The sequence below is a fragment of the Populus nigra genome, chromosome 15 (genome assembly GCF_951802175.1).
Source record: "Populus nigra chromosome 15, ddPopNigr1.1, whole genome shotgun sequence".
NCBI lineage: Eukaryota > Viridiplantae > Streptophyta > Magnoliopsida > Malpighiales > Salicaceae > Populus > Populus nigra.
In genome coordinates this window covers 13,422,402-13,438,382 of record NC_084866.1, presented here as the reverse complement: position 1 = coordinate 13,438,382, position 15,981 = coordinate 13,422,402, and the positions used below count along the sequence as shown (strand labels likewise).

The window sequence follows — 15,981 nt, the reverse complement described above, 5'->3', positions numbered from 1 at the left end:
AACATTTCTCGGATTAAGAATTTTGTACAGGACAGTTCGCCATCATTTTCAATGAAGTTGTGTTGTGTTGTTAGAGAGGAACGACATCAAAACGCAAACGACAAAAAGGATAGATGAGTCGATCACAATTGATTGTACGTAAACCAGCCTATAAACCATGCAAAGGTTACCGGATATTTGCACGAAAAATGCCAAGAAACCAACAGCCACCAGTCATTGAACGCTCTCTGTTAAACAGGTGGGAGTATGTCCCAAATAAAGAAAGCAAAACCCTAATAAGCAGGAATGGCCCTGAATTTGTGAAACCTCGATCTGGAATCACCATCTCTTGGATGCACAAGTATGGTGGCATGTTGGCTTTGCAGGAATACCGTAGGTGCAGTTTCTTCCACGGATTACCCTTTGCACCAAATAATTATAAGAATCAGGAGGCCAAAGAACAATGCGTCACCATGTCATAGTGATGACCGTAGATACGTCAGGTTTCTGGCTTCAGAAGTAAGCCAGTTAGGCCTGCTTCCACCTTTCTTTTGATCAACATGCATGCAAAAGCTCATCGCAGAAATGGCGGGACAGCTGGCTGCAATTTCCTCGTGTGCTGTTTAGTTCTTCCCTCCACTGATAGGAAAAGGTCATTCAAAATGAGAATCTGACATCTAATGGAAATTCAAGAAAGGTATAGACTTCTGTATCCCTTCTCAATAAAACAGCACATGTTAACTTGAAAGGTGGATGCAGTAAGGAGATAAAATACCTTGGGCAGTTTTGTTTCTCAATGAAAGAATCTCCTTCGACATCGAGCAGATCCAAGTTCCTCATACTCAGCCTTGGTAACACACATTGCTTCAAAATCAGGACTGGATGCCAAAAGGGATCCACCTCGCCACACACCTAGAATAGGACTGCACAAGCATTACAAAATTTTATCAATTGTGAAGCAGCAGCATTTCGAAGCCAAGCTAATACTTTCAAGGAGGGAAGAGTTTTACTCTTCTTGTGTAGTTATCTTCACTTGATAGTCATCTGGGACAAGAGGTCGAAGCTCCATTTCACTGTAATTTTATCCAATATAAAGTTTAAACATTGCCTCGAGATAAAATAAAAAAATTCAGCGTGTAAGCTAATAGGAGAAGTTCATGAGCTTACAGTCTCTCAGCAAATCTAGGGAACAATGTGCTTCCACCAGTTAATATAATGCTGTCCAAGCACAAGTTTTAAACAGTTATCACTTGGTATTGGGAAATAAAAACTAAAAAGAAAAACAGTGAAATGCTTGATGCATGAAATCACAAGACTTTGTAAAAGCACCTTTGGTAGAGCAGAGGATGAAGAAGAGGATGGCAAGAGTTCACAGCTCGAACAATGCACTCTGCTAGTCCAGCCTGATTCATACCTGCAGAAATGGTTAAAATTAGCACCATTTTCCAATTTGCTTCCACAAGAAACAGCCAAACATAAAACACTTTCCTCTTAATTTCATTACACAACATCTATCTACAAGACTAGAATATTTCCTGATACATTCATTTCTCTCTAAGAAAAAATCACGCATTAATTATTGTAAAAGCAAGTCTCCAAACACATGTTTCTCAAACCATGTAGCAGCAGAAATAAGTCCAGAGTGCACCTATACCAAACTGAAGGCATAGAAGTGTGTTTCACTTCTCTAATAGCAAGGAACAACACAAACCTAAATCTGCTGGGTGGAAAATCATCTCTGGAACCAGGAACCGTTCATTTGTCAAGTCAAACTCCTGTACAGATGGCAAAATTATCATTTTATTGACTTAGGCCAGGAAACATTACTTTCAAAGGTAACAAGAACTCACATTTTTAGTTAAATCAACTTTCTTTCGGTCCATAATTTCAGTGCGATCCATATCCTTTTTCGTTCCTAAATACGCTCCATCATCCACAGTGAGATACTTACTTGCTTCATCTGGGTCTTTAACAAAACCTTTTGTGTGGGTCACTCCATCAGGTAGAACATAAGTACACCTAAAAAAATTGTCGTTTCCTCGTCTCCTAATACAGAAAACTTCAAAATTTCAAAAACCAATTCAAAGAATCACCATCCCAACCAACCAAGCTATAAAGTAAAAAAAATCAATTTTTATAGGCCAGCAACAATCCCAAAAGCACACACCCACGTCAAAAATGTTGTCCTTTCTACGTCTCCTATTACAAGTTGCTCAAAATCCTAATACCTGAAACCCAAAGAATCATCATTCTACTAAAACAAACACTCCAAACTATCAAGATAACAAGATAACAACTTCCACTTTTTGCTAACATTCTAAGCCAATAACAAACCCGAAAATCATCCTTTTCATGTCCTACTATAACAAGTTCCTCAAAATCGTAAAAAACAAAGCCAAAAATCAACATTTCTACTCGCAAACAAGACAGCCTAAAACTTTACACTAACAACATAGCAACATTCATTTTTTATTCACATTATCAGCCAACAACAACCATAAAGAACACACCCCCACCTCAAAAAATTGTCAAAGTTCCTCAAAATGTTACTGCCAAAAACCCCAAAACAATCAGAATTCCTACTGGCTAACAAAATGAAGTCTAACGCTTAACATTATGAAAAACACAACAACATTCCATTATCATCACATTATAAGCTAAACAGCAACCAGAAACACAAACAAAAACCCACCTTGCAATCTTCAAATCTCTAGCAACATCAAGAGAAACAAAGCACAACTTCTCCTTAACATCATCCATAATAAAACTTTCATCCATAACACTAACACTCCTGTAAGACACCAATTCCTTCAAAAAATTCGTCAACGCTTTTCCTCCTAAATCAATCCTTTTCACTCCATAATTCAACGTAAAGTTCTGAAACACAGGCGCAGCATGCGTAAAACTAAACCCACAATCCACAACTAAGCTACATTGCGCTTTTGAAACTAACCCATATGGCCTTCTACTCGCCTCATAAAGATGAACCAACTTCGGTGGATCAGAAATGAACAGAGAATTGAACCCAAAATCTTCAAAAACAAGCTCATCGGTTGCACGTTCAATTGAAGGGAGGGAAAACAAGGGTTCTGTAAGTAGTAAAGAAGAGTTTGATGGGTTTATGTGGAGGAGATTGGAGAAGAGGTGGTTCCAGATATCGCGTTGGAGGTCTGGGTTTATTAGGTAGCCTCGGTCTATGGGGCGGCGGACGGCGGCGGAGGTGAGATCTTCTTCGGTGGTGGGAGTGGGGTGGAGGAATTTTTTGGAGGAGAGAGGACGATAGAGGCAGTTTGGGATTGTGGTGGAGGGGTCACGTTCGCCGCCGTAGCCGGCTTTGATTAGGCCACCGCCGTTGTCGAGAACGACGACGTTTGACATGTCGTTTGAGGATTAGGAAGGTGGTGGGTTTGTGCGGGGCTTGTAGTGGTCGAGCATTTTCTGGGGTTCTAGAGGCTGAATGCGAATGGCATGGTTTGAGAGTACTTTAAAAGTATTTGATGTTAAAAAAAATATTAAATTGATATTTTTATTATTATTTTTAGATTATTTTGATATATTTATATTAAAGATAAAAATAAAAATCTGAAAATATTTTTTTTTTATTTTTTAAAAAATATTATTTAAAAAAATATTATGCATTGTATCAAACACACATTAGAATTTTAACTTTTTTTTTAATTTTAGAATTTTAATGAATAATAAGATAAGTGAATTGGGTTAAATTTTTTCTAATATAGAAAAACCAAATAAATAGTAATTAAATAAATGAAAATTAAAATTGATAAAAAAAAATATAATTTGACAAGATACATTTAATTTTTTTAAGGGTTTAAACAAAAATTAAAGGCACAAATAAAAAAAAAGGTAAAGAAAAATATTTCATCAGAACACAAACGGTGCTCTATTATGTACACATGTTTGACCATTGTGAAGAGGATGTCAGGACTTTTCCAATGTTGTTTGGACTCAAGGAGACAATGCATCTGTTGTCTAATGAGTGTGAGTGTCTCCTACTCGTTAAAACATGCAATTTATTTATTAATTTTTTTTATTTTTAAATAACATTTTATATTTATAAAATATCAAATTGCCTCTAAATCAACTTAATAATAACCAGAAGAATATAATAAAAAAAATGCCCTTGAATGCAAGTTTAATATTATTATTTTTTTTGCTTTCAATAGCAATCCAATTATTTTACAATGTTTTAAAAATTAAAAAGTGTAAAAAGTCCCTGGATAACAATTTTATAATTTTTGTTTTTAATAATATTTAAGTTATTTTACCATGGTAAAAAATAAAATAAAAAACTAAATTGTTTCTGCTTGATATGTTAATGATCAATAAATCATATTGAAAAAACTATATTACTCTTGATAACTAGTTATTTAGTTTTATTTGAGAAAAACAAAATAATTATTTTATTATTTTAATCTACAATAATATTTTGCCAGTAAAAAAAACAGTCCTTTTAAATTTGTTTTTAATTGTAATTTATTAATTAGAGGGGTGATTTGTAATATCAAGATAAAAATAGTGAGTAACTAGTCTGCTGTTAGGTATGACCTACGAGGGTTTATGGTGTTTTTAATTTCATGACATGATTAATTAAATTTTTAGGGCTCTGAAAAAAGGAAAATGAAAAAAAATATTAAGGGTTTAAGATTTGATTTGTTAAAAAAGGGTTTGAGGATTGGAAGTAAAAAGAGTTATAACTTAGTCATTGAGGTGTATTTAAACATGTTAAATGTCCTTTATTATTATATTAAATAGTTCTTTGATTAGTGTTTTTCATTTGGTTTTTTTTTTCAAAAATGATTCTAACCTAGTCATATTTACCATCTTAATTATTTTTATTTTTTCTCCTGCCATTATTTAAATATAAAACTTAAAATTAATTGTAAAAAATAATAGAATTATAAAAAGATTAGAGTTGGTGTTGTATTGTGATAATGATTTCTTTTAAAATATATTTTATTTAAAAATATATTAAAATAATATTTACTTATTTTTAACATGAACGTATCAAAATATTTATAAATAATAAAATAAATTGAACTAAATAAAAAATTTATAAAAATACTTTTAAGATGAAAGAGCATTCGTACTCTAAAAGGTTATTGAGAGAGAGAGTTTAAAACAGGATATAATGTATAATATTTTCATTTAACTAAAAACAATAAATTATTACACCTAAAAAGCTAAAACAACGTGGCCTTTTACTGTAGTTTGCTATAGCTCAAGAAATAATACACTGTTATCGACATTGTTATATGAACAGTTTTATTTCACTGTGTTGCTGAATTTTTTTTAGAAGAAATTAAACTAAAAATAATATTTTCAGTTAAAAAATAATTTTTAAAAAAATTTAAAAAGTATATTTTTAATATATTTTTAAATAAAAAAATATTTTAAAAATACTATTATTATAATAACAAACAGACTCCTTGTGAACACCGTTACTTATATTATCCACTCATTAAAAAAATAGAAAAATCACGTGGAACTGACATTGCGAGTCCAAGCACGTCAGGGCATTAATTTTAGGGCCTGATGCGCAGGGATCCTACTTCTAGCCCCTAGCCTCTTTTTAAACTACACTTTTTTTCTAAAGAATTGTTTTTTATAAAATTTATTATAAATGAATATTATCCTATTTTACCATAATTTTTAAATAAAATTATAATTTTTTATGATATTATTAACAATTATTCTGTGAGTTATTATATAGAAACCTAATATGTAAAATTATAATAAAAAAGATATGTTCATGAATATTAAATGAGAATTAAATATTTATTTTTTATTATAAATATTTTTATTTAATTTTTAAGCTAATTACTCTTTTATTTATTTTTCTATTGCCTAAAAATTACGAGTCTTGTTTTTTTTTTTCAATTAAAACTTGATTTTCAAACAACAATAAGTTTTTGTTTAGAAAACAATACTTCTCCTAGAAAATGTTTTTTTTTTTTAAAAGAAAGAACAAGGAAAAGGAAAGGAAGTCTTTATTAAAGAGATACACCTTTTCCTTCTTAAATCAAATGATTAAATTTTTTATGAATATTTATTTTATTATCATTACGTTTTTATTAAAAACATTTTACTAATAAAAAACATGTTTCTGTAAAAAATAAATACATGAATAAAAAATGAAAATTCATCTAATAAAAAATATATTTTTTCAGAATTTAAATTATTTTTTCATAGATATCTATTTTAATTGTAATAAAAATAACTAAAAGTTAATTTTAGAAATTATCTTGCAGCATCATAATAAAAACAAACTAGTAATTAAATCAAACAAAAAAGATTATTTAAATAGGTAAACAAATGGATTTAGAGGAAAACAAAGAAAAAATAGGTAGTTATGTGATTGTTTTTCAAGGGTTGAAGTGAGTAAAGCATCTGGTAATACTGTGAGTATTTTTTTAAAGTGTTTTTTAATTAAAAATATTTTAAAATAATATATATATATATATATATATATATTTTATATCTCACATTAATAAATTAAAATCATCCAATACACATTAAATCCATCAATTTCATATCTTATTAGGCTGGTTGTTATTTGTGGCAAAACCTCGAAAGTCATGAACTCAGGGCCATTCCATCCTCAATATGCTTTAAATCACACTGCATAATTAATTTGTGTTTACTTCATTTTTAATATATTACAGTAAATAATTTTTTTTAAAAAAATAAATCATCTCGCTAGCCGTCAGCAAGCATAATAATTAATAGACAATAAGATTGACCAAAGCAGCTTGAAATGGTCATGGCCATGGCCATGACAGGTTAATTGGACCGGCAACCAGTCCTGAAAGTTGACTCAGTCAGGTCAAACTTATAAGGGTGGTGACGATGATAGATTGAGAGAATCAAAGTGAACTCAACGCTCCTTCCATGCCAGTCAAAGTTGACATGTTCAAACATAAAGTTCAAAGTCTCCTAATCAGGAGAGTTTCAACAGTTTGAAACTAGAAAGTGGAAATTTAAGACATGAAGGTTTCTTTAACTCCTAAATTCAGACAAGGTTGCCTTCTACAGGTGCCTCGTCCAAGAACTTTGAACAACAAAGTAAGCCACCGAGAGACATAAAAGACAACACAGATAGAATTCATTTTAGTGTGAAAATTCAATGGCGAAAGAAGTAAAATAATGTCCATCTTGTATTGTAATATAACACATTCAAAATCTTGCATGTCCCTTGCTTCCTGCGATGCAAGGAATTACTAATTACATAAAAAAAAAAAGGAACCATAATGGCCAGAATTCAAAAAATCTTCACAAAGTGATGCAGATCAGGAAAAAAGTATGACAGCAATGTGCATCATATGAAGTGCGAGCAGGTAATCGAGACAAGCGATCTTAATAGGAGGGATAGTAGTGCCCTCCCTGCTGCCTCATGCCACTGACCTGTGGCATCCCGGAAGGCATCACCATTGGATGAGGACTAGGGCCATGGTAACCAGAGGCACCATTAATCCTGGCCAAACCCACTTGACCGTGCATCCCATCCCTTCCGTAATGTTGCCAGAGCTGCTGTTCATTTACTAGAAAATGCTGCTTCCTCTCCATTTCTGCTATCTGCACATAGGAAGGAGGCGGAACTGTAAGGGAGGCAGCAAACGGGTCCTGATTCTGAACTGACTGCATTGTCCCATCAGGAGCAGGCAATGCCAACACTGGTGTTGCACTCTTGCCCACACTACTAGCACTCCCGCCAGTCAGTTGTGTTGTGCTCACATGTTGCCTTGCTGCCCCCTGATCATACATTCCATTCAAGAGCAATGAATCAAATCCACCACCTAAAGTAGTTCTCTGTTTCGATAGATTGCTAGCTGACTCCACCAACGCCAATTCCCAATCTGCTTGACTACTCTGGGCAGCTGGGGTTTGCCATGCTGAAGTCACTTCAGGTTCTCTAGGTGATGGGAATGCTACCCACGCACCATTTGCATTTGTAGTTGGAGGTCCAGAGAACAAAGCCAAAGCCAATTCGTTGCCCTGCTCATCTGCTGAAATGCCATCGTCCTTGAGATTTACCAAATCTTCTGTCATCTGTTGAGGCTGAGGCTGAGGCTGAGGCTGCTGCGAAGGAGGGGGTGGAGGAGGGGTATAACTCTCTGGAGGAGGAAGAGACTTGACCTCATTCATACCAGGTTCTTGGTCTTGCTTATCAGGAACCTTCTCCTCTATACTTCTCTCGGAACTCTTAGTTCGTCTATTAGTCATTTCTCTCAAGCTCTCCCCGAGGGCCCCCAAAATATTTTCAGTAATCTTCTGCACTTCAGGATACTCAGATGATCTTCCAATTCCTATATCCTTGCACCAAACATAAAACACCACCAGCTCATCAATTATCTTGGCTGCGCCAGCATAAATATCAAAACCTTTAAGACAATATGCATACTCCATCTCAGTAAATCTATCCAACAATACCCCCAATGCCTCACAAACCTCGGTGTATAGTCCAAAACTCTCCTTCACCACCTGGTAAAGGGCAACAAGCACCAATCTATCATTCTTGGCTATTCCTGTTGGTCTGCAAGCCAAAACTCTATCAAGGATCCTCAACTGCTGGTCCAATATGCCTAAGAGTCTCTCTGGCTTCATTTCCCTAATTGCTGCTACTTCCATCTTCTGTTCACGCCTAACCAAATCACCATAGGAGCTTGATCTCTTGGGCATCCCATACTCAAATTCATCCCTATTCTCTCCACGTCCAAACCCATCACCGCCCTCATCAAATTTCCTCTCATCCTCCCTCACTTTCCTCTCAAAAACAGAAAACTCGACCTTCTCATCGAGAAACATCGCGTAAAACCTCACAAACCCTGTATGATCCCATGAATTAGAATGCGCCTCATCTCTAAAATCCGACATATTCAAGACACGCATCCCATTCCTCGTCGCAAACAATAACGCCTCCTCAAACAAAGGGTTCCCATCAATCAAAACCCTATGTACAAGCATCAAAGCCTTCAAAGCCACAATCCAATCACGGGTTTTACTTATCCTTCTCGTTATAGTAGCCACACAAGCATTCACATAACCCCTTGAACTCGAAATACGGCTTATAATCTCCCTATAATACTTCTCACCAGCAGGATCCTCATCATGACTAGTAGCTTTAACAACCAAAACCTCAAGTTCTGCTGATGTATTCGCTGCCACTTTCGCTATACTTATACTCGTCTGATCTTTCACAGCCCCAATTGCTTTACGTAGTGCCATTTTTCTCCTCCGTCAGGATATGAGCCACCAAAACTCTATCCTTTCACCATAAAAAATCAAGAAAAACCAATAAAAAAAAAATCTTTTTAAATGGGTTCATATCGAACAAGCCTAAACTGCACCTTCATCAATAAAACTGCAACTGGGGTGTTCTTTTTATTTTACTATAACCTTTCCTCGGTTTTTTTCATGGATTCTTGATCAGTCATAATCAAGTAAAAGAGAAAATTGAAAAAAGAAAGAGAAAAAGACAGTACCTTTGGCTTTGAAGGTTCAAATGGTATCGGCCTTCGAAATGTGAGATCTGTAGTGGTGGCTGTATATATCCAAGAAGAGGTTGACACTGCAGCGAAAGAAGGACTCTCTCTCTCTCTCTCCCTCTCTCTCTGAGACTGCTTTGATTGTGTTGTGTTTCATTTCTGTACGCTGTTGTGGTACTTATTAGAGGCAACAAAGGCTGGCTTTGAAAAAAGCGCCTCGTAGGCGGTGAGATGATGACTTTGAAAGGATAATGCGCTGCGTGTGATGAATTTGGTTTTGCGTTTTTGAAAAAAAAAAAAGAAACTCGCTCTGAAACTGGCATTTTTAATTTGCTTAATTAATTATTTTGCTTTTTAACGGATTTGATTAATAGGGTGGGGGACATTTCCTTTTCGTTTTAATTGAGTTTTGACTTTGCATTTTTCTCAAAAAGTATATGTCATGGTTTTAATCGGCGACCTTCATTAGTCAATCTAATAACATGTTAGTTCAAACCTTGATTCATTGTAGATTTTATTTTGAATAGGTTTTTTCGATGATTAGTTCATTCATAGCCTGATTCTATTTTTTATATATTTTTTATGTTTCTTGATTTTTTAATATGATAATGTCAAAAATATTTTTTTAAAATAAAAAATATATTATTTTAATATATTTCTAAATAAAAAATAATTTAAACCATAATTACGCACTACCTTACTTTGAATTAATTTATTTTTCTTCATCAAAATAATATTTTTAAGTTGATCTATCATCAGTTCATATATCAATTTATTGAATTCATGATCTGAAACATAAACCGGATCGACCTTAAATATAATGTTGTAACAAGGGTACATGCCACCATAATACTTTGCCTTGTATGGAATGAATGATTGAATCTTGCTCGTGATCTATTAACATGTGACGTGTGATTGGATTTAATAATGATATAAGGTATGGGTAATGGTTATATAAAAACGGTAGCGTATGTTTCGAAGATACAGTATTATATTGTCGTGCTTTGCTGAATACTTGACTGTTAATTGAAAATTGAAAAACGTTATATTAAAGAATGTTCATATTCAAAATCTACAGTGTCTGTAGCTGATCTATTGATATGTCAATATTCATATATATATAAATATATCCAATTTACATGTTTACGTGCTGATTTATTGAATACTATGCGGATAAAATTGCTAATGTCCAAGGTTCGTATGTTAAATAATTCTACAAATAGTAAATAGTTATAAAATCTGAATTAAATTTGTATGTTTATTCAGGGCTTGTCGATCCAGGATTTGAACTATTCCGAGTTACATAATAAATATAAAAAAACATTGATATAGATTGAACCTCTCAAAAATGACTAGCAACGCATTGGACCCAATAAAATTAGTCAAAACATGTTGTTTTAAAAGATTATTTTTTGTCAGAGTGATATTATTTTGATTTTTTTTAAATACAAAATGAATTAACCTTCTCAACTTTTGACAACATTGCAACACTGCATAATGCAAGCTTCTACATGTTATATAGTTGTTGTAGGTCTCATTAATAAATTTAATGATATGATTATTTTTTTTTATTAATGTGGGTATTCGAGTGAGTTTGTGCGTACCTCGACTAATCTAACAGATCCTGAAATTAACAATCATGTAAACTTTTAGTAGCTCTAAGATTTGTCAGACTCGAACTAGTAAGATATAAAGAACAAATTCAAAATCTAACTACTTGAATTACACCCCTTAAAATTTAATGATATAATTTTTAGCATGTGAATATGGTAGTTGTGATATTAACGAATAAATAATATCATCCCAAGCAAATAATATCATCCCAAGCTAAATTCAACCCAACTTATACCAAATAAATAAATAAAGTAATCCAATAGTTTCATAAAACTATGATATATATATATATATATATATAAGTCTTTAATTTTTCTGAATTTGTTTGCTGGGAAGATGGCCCGGCTTTTTAAAAAAATATTTAACGAGTGTCTTTAGATTATTTATTAATTAAGAGGTTAATAATTATTAGTTTAATGGTGATTAAATGTTGCAATCATTATATGATTTTGGATTTTAAACCTCTCGTTTAATCATATCATAAATCTAGTGGCTGGCATCAATGGCTTAGTTGATGGTGATTCAATTAAATTCTTTAAATTAAAAATTCATTAGTTATTAAAATATTTTAATACCATTAATTCGCAGCTAACAATAACGAATGTTTGTAAAACAGCTATTAGAGGTGATCATTTTGAATTTGATTTAGTTTTTATTAAAAAAGTAATTAAACTAGTTTTTTTAAAAAAGATCAAAACCAAACCGGTTTTGGTTCAGTTATTTTAGAAAAAAATCGGTTTAAACTGGTTGGCTCGATTTTTTCTGGTTTTTAGCTCGGGTTTTTTCGGTCTGGGTTCGGTTCGGTTTTTTCAGTTTCAGGTTTATAAAACCAAAACCAAATCGGTTGGTTTTTTTTCACGGTTTGATTTTTTTGATTATTTTTTTTTATTTTTCTCAATTTAATCGGTTTTTTGATTTTTTTATTCACCACTAAAGCATAAGCTTTTCTAATAAAAAATAAAAAATAAAACAATCCATCAAATAAATACCTTGTAGAAGAAAACCAAAGGTAAAACAATCAATTGTTTTGTACCCGCCCAATCCTTTAATTATGTGTGTTTGATAAATCATCAATGTTATTATATTTAATAATTAAAGCTAAAAGAGGTTAAGATTATTTTTAAAAATCAAATTAAATTTTAATTAAAACATGAGTTGATCTGCTAAATCTAAATCAATTTAGTTAGCTTTAATCTAATTATTTTAAAATTCAACTTTGATTAGTTTTGGATTAACAAGTGAATGACAGTGGAACTCATATTATTTATTTAGTATAATTTTATCAATGTTAAGTTTTATATTTCATGAAAAATCTTAATATGGTCCCTGTTTAAAAAAATTCAGAAGAATTCAAAGGATACGTCCTTTCCTACTGTTAGCTATTTAACGGCAAACACCTCTCTTTTAACCTAACCGCCGATTTCCCGCGACTCTATTTGTTTCTGTTTCACCATTCTCTCTCTAGCCCAACCCCGATCCAACTCACCGATCCAACTCACTCCAAAAAAATGTTCAGCCTCCGAGTCCACTCAGTAGACAGCAATCATCCTCTAACTCTTGAAGAAACCACCTTCATCTCCGCGGCCGCCACCACCTCCACCACGGCAGCCACCACCAAATTCAATGAAAGGAGAGGCATTTCACATCTATATCGAAACGCATCGCAGAAATCCTCACTGCCAAACCCTAATCCTAACTCTCGATCCACTTCTCTCTTCGTCGTCGCCGTCCCTAACTACTTCTCCGAAGACGACTTCATCAGATTCTGCGGTTCCCATATTGATCATGTCCATGTACTCCTCTTCATCAGGTACTACCAAAACCCCTGATTTTTATCCCAGATTGAAAATTCTGTTGTCAGAAACTCTAATTTCATAATTTATGTTATCAAAAACGCTAATTTTTACTGTTAAGAGCAGAAAATTAAATTGATCATAACAAAAACTCTAATTTGTTTATCTTATGCAATTTTTGTTTAGGAATGATGGGATGGAAGATAGGTACAGTGTGTTAATAAAGCTTGATAATCAAGTAACAGCAGATAGATTCTACAATAGTTTCAATGAGAAGCGATTTTCGCCATCTGAGGTTAGTTAGTGTGAGATTTCGGTTTTGGTTATGTTGATTTTGATTTTGTGTTAAGTAAATTGATGAATATAAGTGTGTTTATTTTATGATGGTAATTTTTGTAGGCAGAGATTTGCCATATATTATATGTGCTTTCTGTGGAATTCACGGAATCGGCAGAAATAGCTAGCACTCCTCCGGAAAATTTCACCGAGTTGCCAGCTTGTCCAATTTGTCTCGGTTAGTTGCAGTTTTCCTTTTCGTTTTCTATACCTTTTTTTTTTCTGGGCTGGAGTGAGTGTGATTGGTATTTGGATTATGGTATGTTGATTTTGTGTTTTGTTGCTTTTAGAGAGATTGGACCCGGATACTAGTGGAATACGCAATACTCTTTGTGATCATTCGTTTCAATGTTCATGCACTTCAAAATGGACGCACTTGTCTTGCCAGGTGAGCTAGGTTTTTTTTTTTGTGTTGGTGTGATCAAGCTTCTCGAGGCTTTTATCAGTGACATTGCACACACAACAAACTCTGTTTTTGGTGTTTAGTGAACAACTTGGCTGTTATGGTAAAGGATCAATTCATCTATTTTTGTTAGCACAACATGATGTTGTACCATTATTATAAATAAGAACTGAAGGGCACATTTGTTCGAGTTCTATGTTTCTCTCTTTCCACATTGAACAGAATAAATCCCAACACCACATGGAAATCATAATATTCTGGGGATTCAATTGATGTATCCTTTTGTTATGAATATTAAAGGTAGTGATTTGGTTATCCTGAGAGGATTTTGATTTGATATGCACATTTTGTCAGGTCTGTCGTCTTTGTCAGCAGCAGGATGAGAAGCCAGCTTGTTCTGTTTGTGGAACTTCAGAAAATTTGTGGGTTTGTCTGATATGCGGTTTTGTAGGATGTGGAAGGTAATGCAACACTTCACTTACTGAGTATTCTTATGTGAAGAATCTAAACATACCATATAAATTTCACAGTTCATATGATAACTGTAAGTTATCCTTGTCACTTGCTGGGAGTACACAGCCACTTATGCCTTTTTCCCTGAACTCAGATATAAAGAAGGACATGCTAAAAGGCACTGGCAAGATACACAGCATTGTTATTCTCTTGATCTGAGAACACAACAAATTTGGGACTATGTTGGCGACAACTATGTTCATCGGCTGAACCAGTCAAAAACCGATGGCAAGTCGATAGATACAAACTCTTGTTGTGTGTCGTTTGAAGGAGATTGTGGCACTTGTGGATGTAGTGAGGATTCTGGAATTAGTGGGGCTCTCTTTAGCAGCAAAGTTGAAGCAGTACGTATTTCCATATGAGTATTACTTACCTTGTCTAGTACAGCCAAAACTAGAGATGAAAAAACTTCCTATTGTGGGATTTTTTTACCTTGCATGATACTACATGTTAAGGAATTTGATAGGGAGTTTACAGCTCTTGCAGACAGGCATGATTAACTCAAGAATTAACATTGTTAGCCTTCCATTGTAAATGTCTTGACTTTGTTTCACATGCTTGATAATAGATTGCAGATGAGTACAATCGTCTTTTGGCCACTCAGCTGGAGGCTCAAAGACAAGTAAATACACAGTTTCCAGCATCTCACCACCTCTTCTCTTTCTTTTTCCTTGGCTGGTTTGCAGTTGATCTCTAGTGTTCTCATTTGCAACTCTGCCTTGTTTAAATTTCTCGTTGAAATAATTCTCTAAATTGTACTCTCTTTTTTTTCCAATTCTCATTGCATTCTTTCAGCATTATGAATCTCTAATTATTGAGGCCAAAAGTAAAAGACAAAGTTCCATTTCAGAAGCAGTAGAGAATGCTGTGACATCCACTATGCAGGATATCCAAAATAAATTGGAAAGGTGTGAGCTAGAAAAAAATGCTGTAGCAGATGTAAGTGTTCGAGTATCTCAACAAGCTTTCAGAATTTGTATATGATATAGGTGATGGCCTTTTGCAGCACTTGGTTTCCTAATAGATTCACTTCTTTCTTTTCTTAGATCAATCGGGGTCTCATCAAGAATCAAGAAATTTGGCGTAAAAAGGTCAAGGAACTTGAAGATAGGTATGCTTTCCATCTCCCGCCCTTTCCTTTGTGGGGCAGAATTTGTTGTTTTGATTTGTTTCTTTTGGTGGGGGGATGGGATTTACAGGGAACAGGAGGGTGGTGCGAACGCAGCTTTTTTTCAACTAGTATTGTTTCATGTTTTCATGAAAATCTCTTGACTACATGCTGTAGAATGTAGACTTGGTTTCCATTGGAATAGGTGCATGCTGCAGAAACTAACTTAGCATGTTTCAGATGCACAACTTGCAGTGAATCCTTGCATTCTTTTCTCTCTTTTCTCTATTTAATGAATGAAAAGTTGTTTTGCTTTTCTTAGGGAAACTTCATCTTTATCGTCAAGGGACGAGAGAATACATGATCTGGAAGAACAGGTGATACAAAAACTTCCAAATATTATCTTATGACTGATTGAAAATATTGGTCTTACAAAAGTTCAATTGACCATTCACAGATTCGAGATCTCACAGTCTACATTGAAGCTCAGAAAACACTTCACACCATGACAGATACAGATGATGGGATTAAAGGAGGGACATTGTTACCTGTACCTCCGAAGCAATCTTCGCCAGCAAATAGCAGAAAACACGCAAAACTGGGTCGTAAACGGAATTAGATACAATGTTTTGTATACTTGTATAAAGTTAATCTGATAAGCTAAAAGGAAACAGATTTTTTGAGAAATAAAAATCTGGGGCTCACATTGATATTTTTAGCTCTCTTTATAAA

At 33.7% G+C, this 15,981-nt stretch overlaps 3 protein-coding genes across 5 annotated transcripts; 1 reads left to right on the top strand and 2 right to left on the bottom strand.

Moving 5' to 3' along the window:
* Nucleotides 1-132: 132 nt before the first annotated feature.
* Nucleotides 133-3,456, bottom strand: LOC133674755 (actin-related protein 6). The gene is made up of 8 exons (XM_062095978.1): nucleotides 2,672-3,456; nucleotides 1,830-2,025; nucleotides 1,691-1,754; nucleotides 1,309-1,393; nucleotides 1,147-1,197; nucleotides 990-1,052; nucleotides 755-902; nucleotides 133-618 (listed from the first exon to the last, which is right to left on the bottom strand). The coding sequence occupies exons 1-7, from the start codon at nucleotides 3,355-3,357 to the stop codon at nucleotides 773-775; spliced, it is 1,275 nt and encodes a 424-aa protein (XP_061951962.1). The 5' UTR covers nucleotides 3,358-3,456; the 3' UTR covers nucleotides 133-618; nucleotides 755-772.
* Nucleotides 3,457-7,136: 3,680 nt separating this feature from the next.
* On the bottom strand, nucleotides 7,137-9,738 carry LOC133674813 (probable clathrin assembly protein At4g32285). 2 transcript variants are annotated; one of them, XM_062096070.1, is made up of 2 exons: nucleotides 9,480-9,738; nucleotides 7,137-9,262 (listed from the first exon to the last, which is right to left on the bottom strand). In XM_062096070.1, exon 2 carries the CDS (start codon nucleotides 9,220-9,222, stop codon nucleotides 7,354-7,356), a length of 1,869 nt encoding a protein of 622 aa, XP_061952054.1. In that variant the 5' UTR covers nucleotides 9,223-9,262; nucleotides 9,480-9,738; the 3' UTR covers nucleotides 7,137-7,353. The 2 variants fall into 2 exon arrangements, with proteins under 2 accessions (XP_061952054.1, XP_061952055.1); XM_062096071.1 differs by having other exon boundaries at nucleotides 7,137-9,257.
* Nucleotides 9,739-12,487: 2,749 nt separating this feature from the next.
* LOC133674805 (BRAP2 RING ZnF UBP domain-containing protein 1) lies at nucleotides 12,488-15,981 on the top strand. 2 transcript variants are annotated; one of them, XM_062096061.1, is made up of 11 exons: nucleotides 12,488-12,906; nucleotides 13,076-13,184; nucleotides 13,289-13,403; nucleotides 13,516-13,613; nucleotides 13,983-14,089; nucleotides 14,236-14,485; nucleotides 14,710-14,763; nucleotides 14,937-15,080; nucleotides 15,188-15,252; nucleotides 15,554-15,626; nucleotides 15,707-15,981. In XM_062096061.1, the coding sequence occupies exons 1-11, from the start codon at nucleotides 12,605-12,607 to the stop codon at nucleotides 15,866-15,868; spliced, it is 1,479 nt and encodes a 492-aa protein (XP_061952045.1). In that variant the 5' UTR covers nucleotides 12,488-12,604; the 3' UTR covers nucleotides 15,869-15,981. The 2 variants fall into 2 exon arrangements, with proteins under 2 accessions (XP_061952045.1, XP_061952046.1); XM_062096062.1 differs by having other exon boundaries at nucleotides 12,491-12,906; nucleotides 15,572-15,626.

Bases quoted from the DNA above. Each gene is read 5' to 3' on its own strand.
- LOC133674805 (XM_062096061.1), top strand. From the start codon at position 12,605: ATGTTCAGCCTCCGAGTCCACTCAGTAGACAGCAATCATCCTCTAACT. The intron at 14,486-14,709 runs GTACGTATTTCC...GCTTGATAATAG, and splicing joins TTAGCAGCAAAGTTGAAGCA to ATTGCAGATGAGTACAATCG. The intron at 15,627-15,706 runs GTGATACAAAAA...GACCATTCACAG, and splicing joins TACATGATCTGGAAGAACAG to ATTCGAGATCTCACAGTCTA.
- LOC133674813 (XM_062096070.1), bottom strand. From the start codon at position 9,222: ATGGCACTACGTAAAGCAATTGGGGCTGTGAAAGATCAGACGAGTATA.
- LOC133674755 (XM_062095978.1), bottom strand. From the start codon at position 3,357: ATGTCAAACGTCGTCGTTCTCGACAACGGCGGTGGCCTAATCAAAGCC. The intron at 1,198-1,308 runs GTGCTTTTACAA...GTGCTTGGACAG, and splicing joins CATCCTCTGCTCTACCAAAG to CATTATATTAACTGGTGGAA. The intron at 903-989 runs GTAAAACTCTTC...ATGCTTGTGCAG, and splicing joins AAGATAACTACACAAGAAGA to TCCTATTCTAGGTGTGTGGC.